The sequence below is a fragment of the Nansenia antarctica genome, assembly GCF_963989245.1.
Source record: "Nansenia antarctica genome assembly, chromosome: 4".
Lineage (NCBI taxonomy): Eukaryota > Metazoa > Chordata > Actinopteri > Argentiniformes > Microstomatidae > Nansenia > Nansenia antarctica.
This window is the reverse complement of record NC_137689.1, coordinates 55526925-55548607: the sequence shown is the minus strand read 5'-3', so window position 1 is coordinate 55548607 and position 21683 is coordinate 55526925. Positions and strand designations below refer to the sequence as shown.

Genomic DNA, 21683 nt, shown 5'->3' with positions numbered 1-21683 from the left:
CAATGCAAATGACTACTTAACCCAATTGTGTATTGAAGCCTCAAGTCTGTCTCTGTGTGCATGCTATCTGTCATTAATTTGTCTGTGCTGTGTTTCAAGATAACCTCATACTGTCTTTTCTTTCTGTCTTTCTCCCTCCCTCCATCCTGTCCCTCTGCAGTGTGCAACAGAGTCACAGACCAGTCCCTGACCTACTTCAAGCGCTGTGGAAGCATCTGTCATATAGACTTGCGCTACTGCAAGCAGGTGACTAAGGAGGGCTGTGAACAGTTCATTGCTGAGATGTCAGTGAGTGTACAGTTTGGACTGGTGGAGGAGAAACTACTGCGCAAGCTCAGCTAATGGACAGACAGCAGGACAGCACTATATGCACTGGCTCTGTGGCCCCTTATTGAGTGTGGGTTTATCATTCTGGAAAAAGTGTCCTGTTTTTGTTCACCTCAGTGAAGAACACAACCCACTTTAGAAGTCTGAGGAGGGAAAGGACATTTAATGACATAGGAAAGTAAAGAAGCGGTTGCTCTGATAGTGTTAGTGACACTCACTGTGTCGTAGGGGAACTCATGTGCTGCTAAAGCGAGAATGTTTTTTTTCCAAAACAGGAATTTTTCAACCAGAGAGACTGACCGGACACCCAGCTCTACTGGGAATTTGACAAAGCATGTTTCTTTCCGTTTTGTCTTTGCCAAGATATTTGCACCATTTTTTATAAGTTATTTTTTTTTATTTTGTATTTCTTCATGTGAATGGACAGTGTGTATATGTACACAATTGTCATGGTTTCATGTTGTTCATAAGTATTTTTCTTTGTGTTGCAATGCAAAGTTTATGTATTATACAGAAATATTTTTGTATCAGAAAGCGGTTCATACTTTTATGTGCAGTATTGAATGCACTGATATACAGTAACATTTTTCAATCTGCATCACTGTTCAGCTTTTTATTGTTTAGACTCGAACCTTCTCAGAAGATTTATGCCAATTGGACAGTAGCTTGTGTTTGTGAGGTTGTTTTATATTTTATTTATTTACGTGGTGATGTTCCATTGGATGTTTTGTATTTGTACTGTATGTACACACAGGTACTCTCTGCTTTTCATAGGACTATGTATTTCTCAATCCACTTCAATCTTGATATCCAGAAAGAAAATGATTTGCACTGTTTGACATACAGTAAATATATTGCTGTTTTTGCCAAGGTTTGTCATACTGGTATATATGCCTGCAGGAGCTACAGTTTAAATTCTGTCAATCAATCTCCAACATCCATCTCTATTGATAGTGTCATACATGACTACAGTCAGTGGTTTATTATAGTACAGCTGTTCATACAGAGAAAGCCACTGCTTCAGAGTTCAATTAATCCGTTTTTAGTTAAAGGCGAGGAATGTAGTTAACAGACGAACACTGACTACACAGTTATAGTGCCCAACTCCTCCTGTATTGTGTTATTTGAAAGAAATTACAAAAATGTTACTTAATGGTCCTAATGTATAAAAGTTTTGATAAAAGTATGTTTTATATGAGGATATCTATACCAATCACCATGTCTTCCCTGTATGGTTTGGGAATATTTTAGTATGTGACCTGTATATACTGTATATCTTAAGCTCAAAGAAAACTATTCATGTGACATTTGAGTTATTAAAAACTCATTCTTGTACTGAGCTGTCTATTTTTGGTCATTTGTTGCCATGATCGTCTTAATTTATGTTGGTCATGCTAATAAGCATTCTGTGCAATATGTTAACACAAATGCGTGAAATATGTAAAAAAATACAAAAAACTAAAAACATGTCATACATTGGAATATCTATGAATGTTTTTTACGTTCTGAAATAAATACTGTAAACATACTGTACAACTGGTGTAGTTTCCTTTCAGCCACTCAATACTGCATATTAACTGACTATAGGCTTGTTATTCAGAACTGGATTATGGACATAAGGTGGAGAGTGCAAATGGGAGTGTAGACCTATGATTAGACATACAGTACATTGCGTTGGACGTGAGCTAACTTTGCTAAGCACTGTGATGAACTTCTACATACTGGTCAGAAAAGATTTTAGAGGCACAGATACAGCCATGTGCTGAGAAATAAGCAGTTTCTTAGGTTATGAGTTTAACATACTGTATTTTATTAAATCTATTAAATAATTTTCTTTTAATTACCAAAATAAAAAGTTCAACATTCCAAAATACAAAGATTCAGGATTCCATTGAGTGCTCATAAACTCATCCTACTTTGATATAGCTGCCCACAACTGACATCTTAGAGAATTAGCAGCATTATACACATACATGTTTACACAGTGACAGTGTTGGTTACCATGTGTGCTGTATACATCTTTTTGCTGTTTTTTGGGATCTAGAGCTGGTAAGGACAAGAAAATAAATGCTCAAAAGGAAAATGATGATGCAACTTTAATTGTTAGATGTCACATGATCAGTGAGCCACCTGTTTCTGATTGGAAGAGGGTCATATTGAACTTATCAAATTAAGGGTAAGATTTACAGTACATTCTTAAAAATTGCATTACCACTTAACAAATAAAAACAATAAACGCAAATAAATTATATTGGGCATCCAAAGCAAATGGAAAAATATATTTATCATATAATTACATATCAGTAAACAACAATATTAGCTATATGCAATTCATTTTACAGCAATCAGCTTTCCCTCTATATGTTAATGTACCACAGGCATAAGTAGATACTTTTTAATAGAAGTTTGAATAAACTGGATTTCATAAAAGACAACAGAAGTTGTATTTGTATAAACTGATTAACTTAAAACTGATTTGGGGTTTTGCTTCCTTCTCTTCGCTTGAAAAATATATCAGAGATATCAAAAGACACATCCACAAAATGATAAAAGATATGTTAAGTATAAGCTCAGAACACACAAGTTAGCACCTCTTACCTACTTCAGAAAAGTTTTACACAGAGCAAATGGACAACATAAGCAGACAAAACACCTTGGAAAAAAATAATGGTATAACATTAAGTCAGGCCAGTTCTGTTCTGACTTCGATAAAACAATAACAGATTCAAAAAGCACAGTAATGTAATGCATGGGAGAACCCAGCCACAGTGTGTGGTAATGTATGTGACCGCAATAGACAGCATGCAGTATAGACATGAGCCTTATCCAAGCCAAACAAGATCAGAAATAAATATTGGTTGGTCTCTCACGTATTGTGAGTGATAAAACCGATGGTGGGTCTCTCACAGAAAGAGCTTTTCCCTACAATCCAACCAATCACTGAGCTTGCTGATTTCGGATGTTGTTCATATCTACAATGCTTGCTCTCAGAGTAACACATGGCAGCACAACGGTAATCACACAGGGAGAGACTAAAGGGACCTTTCTGGCCAGCATCCCCGACAAGGTCTCACCCTAAAACTGACCCTATAACCATCACCACATTTTTACTCATTTCGAAATTCAACATCGGTTTGCTGGTCAGGCGTGTCCCTTTAGTTTGTTCCAGTCACAGATAGTCATGTTAACATAGCTCTGGCATGAAGTTTGGCACCTAAAAACCTCTCCCTTGTCCTGTGTGTGTGGAGAACACCGAGAAATGCAGCCTGCTTGGACATTTCAGACTGCTTTAAGGACAGACAATTCACACATAAAAGTCTCTTATTTTTCTAATATTGCACATACTAAAGTCAAGAATACTGAGGGATAATTTAGCCTGGTGTGGCATTAATGTGTAAACCGTATCGACTCTAACCCTGGGATATCACCTCCTCCGCCTTGATCAACTTACAACGACTCACCATGAAACATCACAACCAAACCGCTTCAAGTATTCAAGGGACTGCCTCCTCTCTGTGATTTAGAAGTCAGAAGAAAAATGCTACAAAATTGAGAAATGCGCTGTCAAAGAAACTAGAGTTGTTTTGGGAGTGTCTGCAGCGTGCGCTACCCTAAAGAGAGAACAGGGAAGTGTCCCAGTGTAGCCGGTGGCGGTCCATATCCGTGACAGTTTCACTGGGGAGGAGTGGGCCTGGAGCTGTAGTAGCAGAGAAGAGGGACAGTTAGACCGTGGCGGGCAGCGGCCTGGTCTGCATGTTAGTGATGATGAGAACTGGAGCATGTGCACGACTGCTGCAGTGTTCTGGACTTGAAGACGTGCACACACACACCCATTCACTCTCACTGCAGCTTCAGGACTTCAGGACGGGGGGGGGGGCAGATGTGCCGCACACGCGTGGCAGAGTTAGGACTTGAAGACGTGCACCGCCCGCACCACGTACTGCCTGCAGATGGGGCACTCGCTCATCCTCTTCCCGCATTTGGTGCAGGTGACCATGTGACCACACTCCAGCAGCACACAGTCAATCACAGCGTCCATGCAGATGCGACACAGGTTGTCATCCGAGGCCAGCTGGGTCCTCACACCCTCTGTGGGGGAGAAAAACATGGAAAAACAGGGTTGACACAACGGTGGCCGAATGGCTGGCTCTCGTCTGGCTCATCCACATACGTATACATTAGATCAGCATCTAAACCAGTAGTGGTTTAAAAAAAAGTGAGTTAAACTGTAGCCCGATCTGGGCTCTCTCCAGAGCAGCACTTAGCGTATTAAGTAGGGTAATACCATCCTCAATCCCTGTATATTACCAAGGGTGTCTCAAAGACACATGCCTGTAAATGTAATTACATCTAATGAAGAGACACTGCTACTAAAATAATATGATGGGGGTCATGAAGAGGTAAAAGCTCTCAGGGACCACATTAATGACAAGATGAGAGACAAGCCTTCAGCAAAATGAGATGATGTGGTAGAGAGCGACAGTGAGGGATGTGGAAAAAGCAATGGAGTCAGGCAGGCAGGGAGCACTGATATGAAGGATGAGGAGGATAATGAGGCTTCAGCATGCATCATGCATCACAGTGGAGAGAGGCTTGTTTCGGCCAGTCATGGCGGGCGCTCCGGCCGTGGCTGTGCAGGCAGGCAGGATGAAGATGGAGCAACGCATGCTTTTACACGACAGTATCTCACCTCCAACTCCACCATTGCAGACAGGCGGAGGATATGTCACCACTTTATTTACACATGGAAAGGGGGCAGGAACAAAATAGCTATTAGTTATTCTAAACAGATAGGGGCTATTTCTCCATCGTAAATATACTGCACATTGATGACAATGAAAAGGTAATTCCCCTGATAGCCCATTGTGGCAGACATTACCAACCACAGCTTCTATTGAACTCTCATACTCTTTGTTGAATTGTTGAAACATGTGTTCAGTAGTACACACAGTACACAGTACAGTAGCATCACACTTTATCTGAAATAGACCTCAAGGCATGTGCTTGTAAGCCTTTAAGAAGTATAAATGTGTACCTGCAGTTATGCTGAGGCTGTTACTGTTGCTGACATTCTCCACTGTAAGAAAATAAAGGAAAACAACTTTTTCAGTGAAGTTTACAGTGAAGTAGATCACGATATGGGTATTGGTGGGGTAGGGTGGTCAGTTTAGCATTAGGATCAGTTGGGTTATGGTTGATGTTAGGTTGGTTATTGTTTACAGCGTGTTCATGGTGCTTACTGGACTTCCTGTTTTGCTGGTTGTCCTTGTAGAGCCGATGCACCCGCTCCAACAGCTCCCACTTCTCACAGCAGCCAGAGTAGTTGACAAAGTTACGGGCTAGAATCTCTTTGAGCTGTCGGACAGACAGGTTCTCAATGGCCTCCTCGTTGTCCAGGTCAGACAGAGAGGCCCGCATCCTCCTCTGTGCCACTGGGCTGACCTGCAGAGGGGATAGAGGCACCTAGAATGACATACAGTATCCAACCAAGGACGCCTTGTTCATGGATGTTGTACATCCATTGGGTTATAGAATTGTGTTCAAGTCAAGTCAGGCTTGATTGAAGGTCCATTTTCACAGTGTCATAATAAGCTTTACAGTTTTAAAATACTTGCATACATACATACATACATACATACTCTCTCAATCTGCAACTGTGTTCAGTGAGACACATCAGACTAAGAGTGTAAGGCAGTGACAGTGAGGGCAAAGGAAGGTCATCTCACCTCAATTATGTTTTCACTGGGTTCCAGGTTCAGGAGGGAGATAGACGGGGTTTCCACGTGCTCCTGGGTTAACACAAAAAGAGAATCCTATTTACTCATAGAAATAAGATGAATCAGATGAATAAAAGCTCTTATATGAATGTAACCTTAATGGTTAGATGGGTGACAACGCCATTCTCTTTAAAGGGGAGAAACCCTCCAACTGGTGTACTCCAAATACACACCAACTAGTTCCCACACAGAGTTTCCAATGAAGGAAGAGGGTACACAGAGGCTTCTGTAAATCACAAATGTTCTTTATTTTTATACCAATTTCAAAGGCATATAAAATGAGCCAAATTAATGTGATTAAAGGTAGGACAAAGATGCCACTGTAATATTGCGTCATGCGCAGAATATCATGGGCACAGAGTGCCAAGCAATACACGCCACTATCACACGTCAGGTCCACCAAAACACATCTAACAAATATAAATCATCACAGCAATGGTAAAAGTGCACAAAATCACAACACTACAATCAAAGTGGACCATAAACAAAAGACTGCTTCAGTGGCACGTTATCACAGGGCTCAATTTCTCCTATCTGAGGCACAGAGTTACAGCTCAAGTATAAACATTATAAAATAACAACAGGCTAAAACTATGGAGGAAAAACAGTGGCTGTGCGCCGTGCTGCCACACGCCGATACAGCCTAGAATACAAAGTGCAAAGTGGTGATTAGGCCTTCCTAAACCCTCATCTCCAGACATACAATACAGAAATAAGCAAACATTCACCAAACAAATAACAAACCCTGCTCTCCACACATGTGCCCGACGGGAACAAACGTGAGTTCTGAAGTCTCCCGGGACTTCCCTTATAGGCTGGCTCTGAACCCCTAGGTCCTAGTGTCCCACAGGTTACATGAAGATAACTAATGCTTGTGTGTGCCATCTGTCTGTGCTCAAATCTCTCTATCTGCAGCTGCCTAAACCACCACAAGAGGTGCTGTAAACTCCATTAAGATTTGTAGTGTCTTCAATGGCTACTAAAATATCCATAAGCGGGAAACAAAAATAGTCTTCAAAGTACAGTCACTTACAGTTAAGTGATTAAAAAAATCATACCGTCAAAATTCAGACGCCTACGAAAGCAATGAGATGTTTAAACAGCATCATCTTAAGGTAGCCCGTATTTCACATTCATTCAATTCAATATTCAGCACCATGTGCTACTTCTAATCTTAACTCTGCAGTTAATTATTCCCTTTGAAGGCTGTGGTTTTATTAGGAGCTTGCCTGAAACCATAATCAACCATAGTCTTGGGGATACATAGTCTGAGGAGGAGAATGCTTGTGGCTTGTGCTGTGTTGCCCTGCATTCACTGACATAAAACTAAAATGATCATGGGAGTAGGCTACCCCCCCCCCTCTCTTCCTCCATCTCTTCCTCCTTCTCTTTCTCCCTCTCTTTCTTCCTGTCTCAGCCGCACGAAAAGCAATTAGCTAATGGTTGGGTGGGCGCTCTTCCTGTCTGACATCACAATGAGGAATGGGGGCTGGGTCTCTATAGGGAGGCAGATGTGCCCAGGATGTACAGGAGCCAGGAGACTGCATGTACTGTACACACTCCCCCGTCACATTCCACCAGCGGGCCAGTCGAACGGTATCCACCCAGAATGCACCTGTGTTAATAATGCATCAGCCTTTGCTGTGCTAGCCTCCCCAGTCCTGATGTCACACTCTAGCTCTGGCTCCAGCTCTAGCTGACGTCACTTACTGTAGGCATCAGAGAGCTTTAGAAACCACTGCGCTATATAACACTAGTCATGTCCTAAACTAGGCCTCTGGCCGCTTGTTTGATTTTAGAGCCTTTATGTGTCACAAAAGGAGAGAGGCACCTTCTGATGTTTTGGCTGCCAAAATGATCCCAGGGACAGAGATGTGTGTGCAGTATCGTGGTCTCTTTCTCTCTCTCTCTCTCTCTCTCTCTCTCTCTCTCTCTCTCTCTCTCTCTCTCTCTCTCTCTCTCCCTCTCTTTTCACTCTCTCTCTCTTCTCTCTCTCTCTCTCTCTCTCTCTCTCTCTCTCTCTCTCTCTCTCTTTTCAGTGACGGTACAGCTGTGCTACTGGGGGAATTATAAACCAACCTGTGGGAGCACTGCACAAAGCGTTACATAACAGACTCAGCATAACAGAGCTAAAAAAAGGCGAAGAAGGGCTTAAGCCCAGTGGCTGGCTGCTCTGAGGGCTGCATATGTATACACACACACCCACACACACACACGCACGCGCACACACACACACACACACACACACACACACACACACACACACACACAGACACACACACAAGTAAATGCAGCTGTTTCCAGCTGTCATATGGACCTCAGACCATCGATGTGATGCTGGCCATTTTGTGCGTCTGGCGAAACATCGTGAAGTTGTGCTGGATAAATGTAGCCTTCAGAATGCTCTGAGCAAAGCTTTTCATTCATATCTGACAGATAAAGTCATAGGTAAAGTCATAGTCACGCCTCTACGTGGATGCAGCAGTCGCGCTACTCTGTCACCACTTTTCACTGTCCTGGTGCCCCGCTGATGGAACAAGCTGCTCACTGCTGTCAGGACTGCAGAGTCACTACCTATATGGATTGAAGACCTCCGTCTTTTCAGGCTACATCTTAACTGCCCCTCCTAAAGACCTCCTCATCCTGTACAGTTTCTCTATTATAAATAAATGCTTCTTCTAGAATTGTAACAGCCCCTGGTCATAGCATAGATTACTTTTTCTTATGATAACCGATGGATAGATGATTCACTTACTTATTTATATAAGTCACTTTGGATAAAGGTGTCTGCTAAATGCCATAAATGTAACTGTAAATCTATATCAGAGGCTTTAACTGTAGAGGACAAAGCCTCTCTGGTCTCTCTGTGGGTCTCATGGTCACATACCAATCATGATTGCTCAAGGATTCGGCTGTTCACACTACATACAGTACTGTAGTTAGTCTATGCTGAGATTCTACCTGCGCTGGACATGGCTGTAACGCCGGAGTCCACCAACGTTTCACACCACCTTTATTGTTGTTATTAATCTTTATGCTCAGAATAGCTTCTCTGTGGAACACAAAGCACATTCCTGTATCTCTGCGGTCTAAACTAATTAGTTCTGTTAAGGAGGCCAGATGTCAGAGGAGCAGGGGATATGGTAACGAAGGGGGACAGATGTGTGTGTGTGCGCATGTGTGTGTGCACGTGCATGCATGTGTGTGTGTATGTGTGTGTGCGTGTGCATGTATATATGTGTGTGTGTGTGGGTGCACATGTGCACGTGTGTGTGTGTTTTTATTTGCACATACCTGGTTCGTGGTCCCTGAGCTGGTACTCCTGCTGAGCGCGTCGACCTGAGAGGCAGAGAGAACCGACTGCTGAGAGGCGGAGCGTGCGGCGGAGGGGGGCGAGGGGTGGACGGAGGGAGGAAGTGAGTGTAAGCTGTCTGTGTCCGCTTCCCCCTCTTCCTCATCCTCGTCATCATCCTCCTCCTCGTCCTCTTCCTCTTCCTCCTCCACTTGCGGGGCGGTTTCCCTGGCTCCCTGGTGACACAGCACCAGGTCCACCAGGTCTTCCTTCTCCCTGCAGGTGTCTGTGGGGATGTTGCGCAGCAGCAGGTACTGGCGCAGGTCTTTGACACGGAGCTGCATGAGCTGTGGCCTCTGGAAGGCCGTGCCCCGCAGGAGATTGCAGGTGGTGCAGCAACGCAAGTTCTCCTGCAGCACGGAGCACAGGGCGCAGAAACTCTTCTTGCAGTCAGAGCATATGTGCTGTGGAAAGGGGGAGAGAGGGAGGAAGGAAGAGAGAGGAGGTCGAAGGAGAGAGGAGGTAGAAGGAGAGAGGGGGAGAGAGAGAGGGAGAGAGAGAGAGAGAAAGAGGGGAGAGGGAGAGAGAGAGAGGGAGAGAAAGAGAGGAGAGGGAGAGAGAGGGAGAGAAAGAGAGGGAGAGAAGGAGAGAGACAGAGAGGAAGATGGAGAGAGAGAAAGAGAGAGAGTAAATGACACATCCATCTGGAGGAGTGGTGACCTCACCTTACTACAACAGTAGCCATGTCCATTCCTCCTGATGACTTAACGATCTGATAGAATTACCGTCATCATGATGGAGTTAATTGACTCTCCAGACACTATTAATTAAAGTCAATTTGAGTGGTCTTCCAAATCTGCCAGACAACGACTTTCCAAAACCGGGTCTCATTACCTGTGTACCTCAGAAATGATATAGTGTCGGAAGGAGTGACTTCACCTCTTTTGGCCCAGAAAAGCACAATATACCGTATGGAATATTTCCTAGATATTCCTAACATTGACAAGCGTATCTCTGTTTACTGAGGCAACTCAGACTGTCTGTCTGAATAGGCAGAGCAAAAGGTGGGATATGCCAGGAATGATTTCCATATCATTGGTGTGCAAATGAGCTCTGGACCAGAAAGAGGACATTTCCACACTGACAGATCCATTCTTCAATCATCTGTGTTAATCCCCAGGCACCTCTTTTTTTTCTCATGACATAAATATCAAGCTGAGCCACACACGTGTGTGTATCCAGGGATTTAACCTGCCATCGGCATGGCAACAGGTGTGAGGCGACTGATAGAGCTATCGGAGCTTGGGAGGCTGCGAGAACGCCGGACTACTCCGAGGCTTTCATCACTGTCCCAGCATGCGACATCGCCAGACAAAGGCCAGATATGCACTGCCATTAAACTGTCATAAGTCCAAACAGGTATCCTGGAATGCCCAGCATGGTTTAGTACTTTAACTTTAGACTACAGTTTAGAGTTTGTATTAACTTTGTTAACTTTATTGAACTGCTATAGGATTATGAGGGGCATTTGTACCCCACATCACCACTAACATCACCACCACCACCATCATCATCATCATCATCATCATCATCATCGTCATCATCATCATCGTCATCATCATCATCATCATCACCACCACCACCATCATCATCATCATCATCATCATCGTCGTCATCATCATCATCATCATCATCATCACCACCACCACCATCATCATCGCCATCACCACCACTTTGTCCTACCTTGCGTCTGAAGACAGAGAAGGCAAGCCCACATGACTTGCACAGCTGCCCGGCGCTCCCTGTGCTGGTGGGGGGGTAGGTGGAGTACCCTGCGCTGGGGGCGAAGCGGAAGGGCCCTGCCCCCGCCCCGAACCCTGGCTGCTGTGCCCGTACCGTCCCTGTGCCCATTACCTCGTTCAGAAGCCCGCAACATGACGCCCACATGGACGACGCCCCCGCCTGGAACAAACACAAACAAGGATAGGATGTTGTTGTTTTTCCCACCCTAGATAAGCATGGTTCATTAAACAGTCAATAGCAAATCTACATAAACAAGACAACAGACTGAAATCACAGTCAAGAGACCCATTTCATCCCTGAGAGCAAATTGGGACTTTTCCCCTCGTCGTGCTGCAGGTCAAACATGTCAATAAAGGAAAGGCATCTCAAACCTCTCACTTCATTTGTACATTTGAACCATGAATCCCACAATACCAGCTACTGCACGACTTCAGCACCCTAAAAGAAAACCCTGAATTGAATTCCTCTCCTAATGGTAATATATAATACAGTCTTCAGGTTCCGAGCACATTCAGAAATGTGTAGCCGTGCGTGACGACACCCTGCCCATTCAGAACAGTGTCCTGTGAACAACACTGTGTGGTGGTGAATATTATGTCTTATACAGTCAGAGAGGGTCTCTTAATGAGAGTCTCTCACTGGAAAGAGACATAGAGACGGAGTGAATTTTGGGCTGCACCTACTGCACATCGTGAGAGATCTCTTTGAGTCGGTTTGAGGTTCGTCAAAATGTTAGAGATGGCAGAGCACTAATGTGCAGTCTCTAACAGTGTCTGAGTTAGTCCAAAGATTTGGTAGGGTTATTTTTAGGTTTCTGTGCATTATTATTATTATTATTATTATTATTATTATTATTATTATTATTATTTCTGAAGGCTAAAAACTACAGAGGAGCATTGCATGGACATGATGCGTTAAGCTGGGGACATGACTTCAACTGAGAGTATGCTTTAAAGGCTCTCCATAAAACAACTCTGTATAATGACTTGCATTGTTACAATGGGACTAGGCTACAGCCGGAGCAGTGGGGTATAATTTGTCATGTATGGGAGCCCTACGAATTGCTAAGTACCGGTACCTGGTGGAGTAGCCAGCGCGTATGGTTACGTTAGTGTGGTCACTAAGAGGCCCATGTTGTGTGTGACATGTCTGCCTAGTCAATGTTTACTGACCACAAGACTGTCCAGAGAGTCTGAGACCCAAGATAGCGTGATCTTAGGCGCAGCTCCTTGGAGCATACTGATGAGAGTATGGGGGGAGGGGAGGGGAGGGGGATAGAGGAGGGCAGGGAAGAGAATATGTCTTCTGTTCCAGGGTCTGGGGGAATCAATAGCTGACATGAGCCTACAGCATGCCCCCTGTGGCTCCCAGCTCAGAAGAGGAGAGACAGTGTGTATTTCACCAGCCCTGTCCACATCTCTCCACTAAATAAAGCTCTGCTCAGCCATGACCTGATGGCCGCACAGCCAGCCCTGTGATTTCACCTGACTCGTACTGCTTATCCAACAGTTACATAATCTAGGAGCTAAGTGCTATATGTAGAGCTGTACTGACAATGACATGGTCTTCCCCCATGCAGTAAGCCGGTTGGTTTACAAAAAGCAATTCAAGATCAACAAAATGAATAACACAACTCGTACACGTGTTACGTCTCAAATGTCCTCTAACAAAACATTACAACACTGTTACGTCTCTTCTATAGATATTCTCCTTCGTGTTACCACCGACCATGATGCATACAGTATAACCCATTTAGCCGGTCAAATAAACACATAAACACGCTCAGACGTCATCGCCCTCATAGTCACTCAGAGGGATATTAGGCTACTACATCCTCAACTCTTTGGCTAGATTTACCAGGATGAGGCATGGCAGTCTGTACACAGTCCTATCTGGCTGTGTACCAGAGAGAGAGCTATCCCGTAACCTCAATTAGCACCCTGTCAGCTCTGCAGGGAGGGAGTGCCAAGACATATAAAAGATAAACAGCAAATAAGAGTTACAGTGCACAACTCCACGTTTTTCCAATATCTCCACATTTCTCTCCCCATACTAACACCTCATCCACATGAAATCAGATCCTGAGTCTTGTCGTGCTGGCTGTGGGCTGTTTTAATAAAAAAGTAAATCCCCACATTGTTTGCCGACACCTTATGGCAGCCATAACTTGCACTTGTCATGTCAGACTGTTTGACAGGGTACAAGGAACCTGCTGATGCCCTCGACCTTCTGAACAGTATTGACTTTCTGGATGCTTCTGACCTTTGACTCATATCACCCTTCTGGGCAGACTAAATGACAGTCTGAAGAATGACATGACTGAAGAATCGAAGTTAGATAAGGGTGCATTGTGTTGTTCTTCCCTTTTCAGGAAGAAATTACTAGAGTATTCGTCATTACCTGTCTCCAGAACTTAGATCAATAATCAACCCCAAATATTTAGGAAACAGTTCAACTGTGTCAATCATCATTACCATGTTGTCCCATCACACTGCTAGAACAGACCACATCTACAGCCCTCACACTCGTCCACCCACCTCACCCACCTCTGTATCTCTCCATCCCTGTTTCCTCCCTCCCTCCCTCCCTCCCTCCCTCCCTCCCTCCCTCCCTCTCTGGAGAGTACTGCTTCACTGGCATTGGAGGGAGATGCCATTCATGTAGTGGAGCGTGCAGTCAGTCAGCTGGCAGCCGGCACTCCACTTCCTCTCTCAATAGAGATCAGGAAGTCAGATTGACAGAGAACCCATAGCTTGTTCAATCAGTCTCTTTCTGTTTTTCTCAGGAAAGGCACAGTGGGATTATAAAAAGGAAACCTTATTATTGTTATATTAACATCTTCTGCACAGACGTTATTCAAACACTTCAATAATGAGGGAGGTTATAATTGTGGATCACTAATGTGTCCCTTTAAAAGACTTCTGCTTGGGACATACAGTATAAGTATGCAGTTACAGTACGGGCAGGATGTAAAGCCAAGAAAAAGTTTTACTCTTGGGGTGTACCAGAACAGCTACTAGACTATTTATAAGAAAGAGCGATTTGGATCAGGGAATAGCTTTAGCCACTGCAATAAAACCAAAAGCAAGGAGATAATCCTGTGATATTAAAATATGACTGGCATATTTAATAACAACAGCCATGGAACTGCTACCTTTCTGAGTCTGTATCACATTTCATTTCAACAGACCATTTCATTTCAACAGATCCTAATCTCAGAATTCAAAATCTATGAAACTCACAACTGGGTCTAGCCAGTCAACCTATTCTGAGTGAATTCACTTGAACAACGAAACAATTTGCTCCAATGAGCTCAAAAGAGTCATGTCTACACACAGGACACTTTTGACAATAGGATTAATGAGTTAAAAAAAATGTTTTAATTGACATTGAAATTAAAATGTTAACTATAGCTTTGATACCATTCCTCATTCCATTCCATTCCATGCATTAGGATATGAGCCTGTCCTCCGATTTCTACCTGGGTGTACATTTTCATTACAGAGTAGCACCCTTGCCTCTTTAGGACAAAAATAATCACAGTAATCACAGTTTCAAGTTTACTTTGCATCTTGAGATACTAAAACAATTAGTAAAAGCCAGCTACAAACACTTCACTATTATGCTAAATGGAGCCAAACATTGGCTGTGGATATAATTGCATGGCTGTGGATATAATAGCTTTTTTAGATGGTATCTACATACTATACGTATCTACATTCATACTCATATTCAATGTTTTAAGAAGTTAGACTTCTGAGGGGGGTAAAGCGGTTAAGTGTGATGATTAAAATAAGGTAAGCAACTTCCACTTAGATTTAACCACGCTGAATAACACTCCCACTGAAAGAAATAGATTGCCATCATCATCATCATCATCATCATCCTCATCCTCATCCTCATCATCATCAACCTCATCCTCATCCTCATCATCATCGCCTGTATGTTGGCATTCTCAGTGATTTTTAACGATTAGTGAAACCACATCTTGACCAGACGGGTGAAGATTATCAAGACGAAACGTCTCAAAATATTCTCTCATTGACTGCAGTATACTGATCTAGAGAAGATTAACGGTTGGCGTTGAATGGACATTGTACTACTGTCGGTTCCAGTGCCCTGGACTGCAGGACGAAAGGGTCAGACTGAGGGTCAGAAAGAACTCATGAACATAATCATAATAATGTATCAATTAATGCATTCGTAGTTGCTCCATTATAAATAGAATGCAATCTAAATATTCCAGCCCTTAACACTCAAACCGGCAAATTCACAACTGTCACTCATCTTTAGCAAGCTGTAGGCTTTTAAGCTATTAAACGCGTTCAACCCAGAGGTAGGCTATCAAAGCACAACAAAAACGTTATGATTCTTATATCACATTGGTTGTGCGAAATGACATCCTTTTTTTTTTCGCAAATTGAAAGTTATAATATAGAGAAGACGTATTTAGCTGATTGTGCAAAATCAAAAGATGAACTGGTCGTGCAATACGATACCTTCATTGCGACTCCCGGTTGTGGAATTTGCAGAGTAATATTATAATGATGACCATTGCAAGGACACACGGAATCACACCATTACGTCTTCCCTCTCTCGAGCACCCGTGTATTTGTAGAATGAGCATAACGTAATGGCAAAATCGGCCTCGACCAATCAGGAAACAATCAGAGATACCGTTATCTTTAGCAGCCAATCGTCTTCACAGTTTCCACATAGTGGGCGTTCTGAGCTATGCGTAGGCACGCGCATGTCTTGATACGGGCAACTTGTCGTAGCCTACTCTGTATGTCGATATTGACGATGTGATTAAAAAAAAAAAAGTTCAGTCTTTCAATGACGATGATTACCAATGTGTAAGAAATGTAAATGATTATTCTTGGTGTTACAGTAATGTATTGAATGGTTATGCTTGCTTGTTCCTCTTTCAGTTTGTGTGGCAGCACACCTGTGGCTTACCTGCACACGTGACATTGTTCTGACCGCGTCAGAAATATGCATCAGAATCGGTTTGTTTGATGATTATTGCATTACATACCTGTGGAACTGAAACACAAGGCCACCTAGTGGCATCAGTGGTCTTCATGTGAGTATCATGCTTTGTTTTAATTCCACAGGCCTACTATTAAAACAAGGAGAAATATCCACTGAACTATTGCAGACAATTATTGGATAAGCAGTAATCCACCACAACATATCGGCCGTATCTTGTATCTTTTTGGAACTTTTTTGTAGCTGGAACTTTTAGTAAAAAAAATAAAAATAACGCAGAGTTCAAAGCAGGCTAAATGTGATGGAGGGAAACCTGTGTGTGTGTGTGTGTGTGTGTGTGTGTGTGTGTGTGTGTGTGTGTGTGTGTGCGTGCGTGCGTGCGTGCGTGCGTGTGTGTGTGTGTGTGTGTGTGTGTGTGTGTGTGTGTGTGTGTGTGATGTCAGGGTGATCAGAAATGCGACGGTCACGTGTGTTGGCAAGTCGGTAGTCGCAAATTCGAGACTCGATCGTAGCAACTTGAATTGCGGGGCTACTGTATCCAACAAATGACGTCTGTTTCACCTGCTCAAAGACAGATGCTGCAGTGAGGAGCTTACAGACGATTACATCATCAGTGCCCATTCTAACCCCCAGGGGGCACTACAGCACTGTCACACTCAAGAGCCGCTGGACCACCACCAGGTGGCATTACAACAGGCAGATAGGGCTCATAGTAATTCATGAAATGGAGTACCATTCCTCATTCCATTCCATGCATTATAATGACCTCATCCTCCGATATCAGACCTCAATTTCTTACCTCCACCAGTCTCCACTGGTACAGTCTATGGAGACATGCGCTCACCAAGAGCAGCACATACTACTGAAGATGACAATAACAACACCAGGTGTAAAGACACTGAACAAAGATAAAACTGGCATGAAGAAAAAGCACTAGAAATACCTAATCTCACATGCGTCAGGGGATCTTAAATCTAACAAGGGTAAACATTTTGGTCCCTTGTCCTGCCTGTACAGTCAGAGACACATCTGTACCATGGTAGATTACAGATTACCCTACAAGTTATCATACTGTACTAGACCACACCATCATAACAACCCTACCAAACCTATCACACAGCCATCACCCGCACTCCCACCACCAACCTACAGCCTCCAGCTTATCTGTGTTCCCAGAGCCATGTATTCACATTAAGTGATGACAGACAAGGCGAACACAGTCTGTAAATGGTGCAGCAGCCGCTTCTGAGCAGCAAACATTTCTATTTGATGACAGGCTTGTAGCCGATGGGGTGAAAGTGATCGAATATCAAAACTGGTTGGTGTTTTGCTTGGAGTTGGAGAGGTAACTTGAACAGGCAAGCCATTCTACCCCTTCAACCCCTGAAGCATTTCCTACGTTAAATACGTTGGGTTTGAAGAACACTGACACTGTTTTTCAGACCTTTTTGTGATGGAATCACATTTTTAGTTGCCTATGGTTAGAGTGGCCACATGGTGAATGGAATACACAAATACAGAATATGGTAAATCATAGGGTAAATGAAGAACATTTTTCACATTGTGAGTTACTAATTGGCTGAGCATTCCTAAGCTTTACAAAGGACTATTATGGGATAGGAGTCAGGAGTTAGCATTGGATGATGTGAAGGGTATCCCATGTCTGATGGTACATTTGAGAGGCAAAAGGGAAGAGACTGTCACATTTCTTTGATGTGTTATGGGAGGCTGTATCAAATGACATGCCAAGATGAACAATTCTTACACTGTGTGTATGAAGAAAGAACCAGAGAGACAGAGAGAGACAGAGAGAGAGAGAGAGAGAGAGAGAGAGAGAGAGAGAGAGAGAGAGAGAGAGAGAGAGAGAGAGAGACAGCAAGCGTAAAGATATTCATTGGAGGGGCTTAGTGGCAATTCATGCCTGGGCAGTAAACCCATTAATCTCTTCATGTCTGCTCTTTCTTCAGTAAAAGACAATTCCTGTAATGAAGAGATAAGGGAGTGCCAGTTTGAATGAAAAAGGGTAATATAATGATCTGCGGTACAACATGATATCCATGGGAAGGTATGGGAAAGGAATTGTGAAGAAGTAGCTGCAGTATGCTCTGTCTGCCACAATGGGGGGATGTACGCTTGGTGAATATTGCAAGACTGCATTTGGCACTGATCATGTATAGAAAACATTTGAGCAGCAGTGTGTTGAGTGAGTTGGCCCCCCTGGAGCCCCCCAACAGTTATATTTCAGCCAGACCCTTGGCAGAAAATAAAGAGAAATATCTCACTCCCCCTCAATGGTTGCTTGGATGATACTACCTCTGACCTCAATAACTTTTATTTGCACTTTGTTTCATTTGTATAGCTCAAAGTGCTTAATGAATAAGCAATGAGGGTCATAGGGAGATGAGAGTGCAACAGTAAGTCAGGACGTCTGCTGACAAGTATCACCCTGTATACTTTTATTTTGTTATTGTTTAACTTGGACTCGCACTTGGACCTGAACAACTGTTTTACTGTAAAACGATAAACAACTCCCAGTTGATACAGTTGTTGTGAAAGAACCATCAGAACATAACCTTCATTGTTGAGTAAACAGTCATTGGAGGGTTTGATCTTATTTGAACTTTAAGTATTATGTCTCCATGGGGAAATAAGTAACTTGGAAATGAGATAAACTTTTCAGGAAATAGGCTTAGAGGGGCTCCATTACATAATACATCACATATCTACCATAATCAAAGTCAGAACTGAAATTGCACTCTTTACTGGAAAAGGAGGATTTACAAAATACATTGAAACAACGGCAACGTTTCTTATCGACTACGCTAGAAGGGAAAGCGAAATTAAAACAGGATTAATTAATTCAGTAGGATTTGGTCAGGCTGTGGGAATTTCCCCCGTCTCATCCTTTTGTTAGCAGCGTGTTCTGTTTTATGGCATGATGGTTTGGCAACAAAGGACCCCAGGATGGAGACCAGATGAGGGGTCTGCCCCCCCCCCCCCAAGCAAGCTGCGTAGGCTGTAAGATTGTGGTTCTCTGGAGCTCTGGAAGGATATCCAGGGGAAATAGCCTCAGCATCCGTCTCTCTTTTACATGTCAGAGTTGTGAAACTGGGGCCCTGGGAGACTGGGATTGAGCAAGGAGGTAGAGAAAGGTGGAACTAATCATACAGTCACACACACACACACACACACACACACACACACACTCACACACACACACACACACACACACACACACACACACACACACACACACACACACACTCACACCCACACACACACATTGTGTATGTGATATGTAAATATCCCACAATGTTTAAATCAAATCAAATCAAATCAAGCAAGCATTCACATTCAGTTTCTTTGTCTGTGTGGCCGTTAATGTTTATCTTGAGATCTGGACAATGTGTCATCGATATGAGCTGATGAATCCACTCATTTCCAGTAATAAACCAGTCATTTCTCTCTGGGTATCACCTCAGGGAGGAGCTACACTAGTCAGGGGGGTTTTATCATCATCCATAATATGAACTGCTATGAGGACCAATCGGTACAGTACCACCACTAGAGGGAGTATGTTCTCTGTGAAGGAGAGAATATCAACCTACCTGGAGTAATGAAGGTGCAGATTCCCTCCCCCCCCCACCCAAAAAACAAAACAATGTGAGACAATTTTTTAGGGCTTAGAATAACTGTTTAATCATTACCTCATTATATAGACTGAGGTACTGTATGTTGGAATGACCATCAACATTACCAATGGTATGACCCTGGGTTCTCTCAGTCTTTAGAGATGTTTGCACAGGACATTTTACATTAGACAATAGATATTGTGCTGAATTCTGTCAGAGGTGTAATAAAAACAAAGTGTGTGTTGTGCCAGCATTGCTAACCATGTCCTAATGTGTGTCAATGTCAGCTACAAATTGGAAAAAGATCCACTGTTATCTGACACTGAGCTGAAGCGTTGCTCTCACTGGGCCTAATCAGAACAGAAGACGGATGGTCCCACACACTCCCCCTGTGCTCAGGGAAAGTGCCTACCCAGCAGAGCAGTCACGAGTCAGCAGGACGGGGATATTACTCTCCCCCTGGCAGGTCCACACAGGCCTCATTCCCCGGGCTCATTCACACCTGCTGTAGCAGAGTATCCAGTTGATGTATTGGAAAGCTATAAAGCTATAGTGGGATACCCCCTCTTAATGTACACAGTATGAGCGTGTAATCTAGCTCATTAGTTTTACAGGCTTAGATCGGGGCATCAGCATCAGTTTTTCTAAAAAGAATAAAGAGCACATAAACCGACCCAATTGTATTTTGTATTTATTTCATTAAGCAAGAACAGTCATATAATTTATGTTTATATTCAAATAAAACCATGGTTGTTACTGGAGATTGAGATGGGACACAGGTAAAGATATATTCACGTCATGTTGTGACAACTGTAGTTTGGATGTGGATTGATAGCGTGTAGCATGTTTCATTCCAGAGGTGGATATTCAGTTAGAGACTTGTGACTGGATTGAGCCAACCTGAACACGGATTGACTTGTACTTGCATTTAAAGTGCAAATGAGTAAACAGTAAGGTACTGTAGTACAAAAAATATCCAAAATGCTCACTCAAACACACACAACTACATGTACACTCACGTACACACACAAGCATGCACACAAGCATACGCGCACACACACGCGCACATGCACACCTACACACACACACACACACACACACACACACACACACACACACACACACACACACACACACACACACACACACACACACACATTCATTCACCCATATTTCATATATATAAGTTATATAAACATCTCATCTGACCATAGTTGAGCTGCAGTAAACAGTCTCGTCAATTAAAAAAAACAATACAAAATAAAACTCAAAAGACGATCATTGAACAAAAAAACAAAACGACAGGCAACAACTGTAAAATGCTCACTCTCAAGTCACAACAAATGTTCATCATATGCGCGCACAGGAGCACAGAGGAAAACAAAAAAAAACACCCATCTCAATAATATTCTCTGTCTTGCATTTGAAAAGACCGGACACCTTTCACCTTTCATATTTGTATTTCTTGATTCACAAATAGCCATGACCCCATAAACCAGGGTGAAAGATGCTATCAGGAGGTAATCCCGTTAGCCATGGGAGACCAGTTCCTCCCCTCACCATCTGTGACTGGTCACCTGTAACGTGCCCTGACAGGCAGACAGCCATCAGCGGATCAGCAGCACACACACACTCTCTCCCAGGCCGATGGACGGACACACACTCTCTCCCAGGCCGATGGACGGACAGACTGACTGGGCCTGTGGCTCTGCATCCCCCAGGCCCTCCCCTGGCAGCACACAACCTCCTTCTCACGTTATCATCCTCACCGGGGCCGATGCTCCTCTACTCTGAGAAGAAAACTCACTCAGGATAAATGAGATATAGCGAATGTAATTAAAACCATCTGCTCTGGAATAA

The 21683-nt window shown here is 43.3% G+C and overlaps 2 protein-coding genes across 2 annotated transcripts in view; one reads left to right on the top strand and one right to left on the bottom strand.

The window, feature by feature from the left end:
• kdm2bb (lysine (K)-specific demethylase 2Bb) overlaps positions 1-342 on the top strand; it is a gene marked incomplete at both ends in the record, with an annotated part of 30000 nt that extends 29658 nt beyond the window's left edge. Inside the window, 1 exon segment of the mRNA XM_080529474.1 lies at positions 161-342. Coding sequence (XP_080385600.1) covers positions 161-342 — 182 coding nt within the window.
• A 3889-nt stretch (positions 343-4231) lies between these two features.
• rnf34b (ring finger protein 34b) lies at positions 4232-11355 on the bottom strand (the record flags this gene model as incomplete). Its single annotated transcript, XM_080528781.1, has 7 exons — positions 11140-11355; positions 9399-9860; positions 6054-6116; positions 5568-5769; positions 5363-5404; positions 5018-5059; positions 4232-4416 (listed from the first exon to the last, which is right to left on the bottom strand). The coding sequence occupies exons 1-7, from the start codon at positions 11341-11343 to the stop codon at positions 4232-4234; spliced, it is 1200 nt and encodes a 399-aa protein (XP_080384907.1). The 5' UTR covers positions 11344-11355.
• Between the last annotated feature and the right edge of the window lie 10328 nt (positions 11356-21683).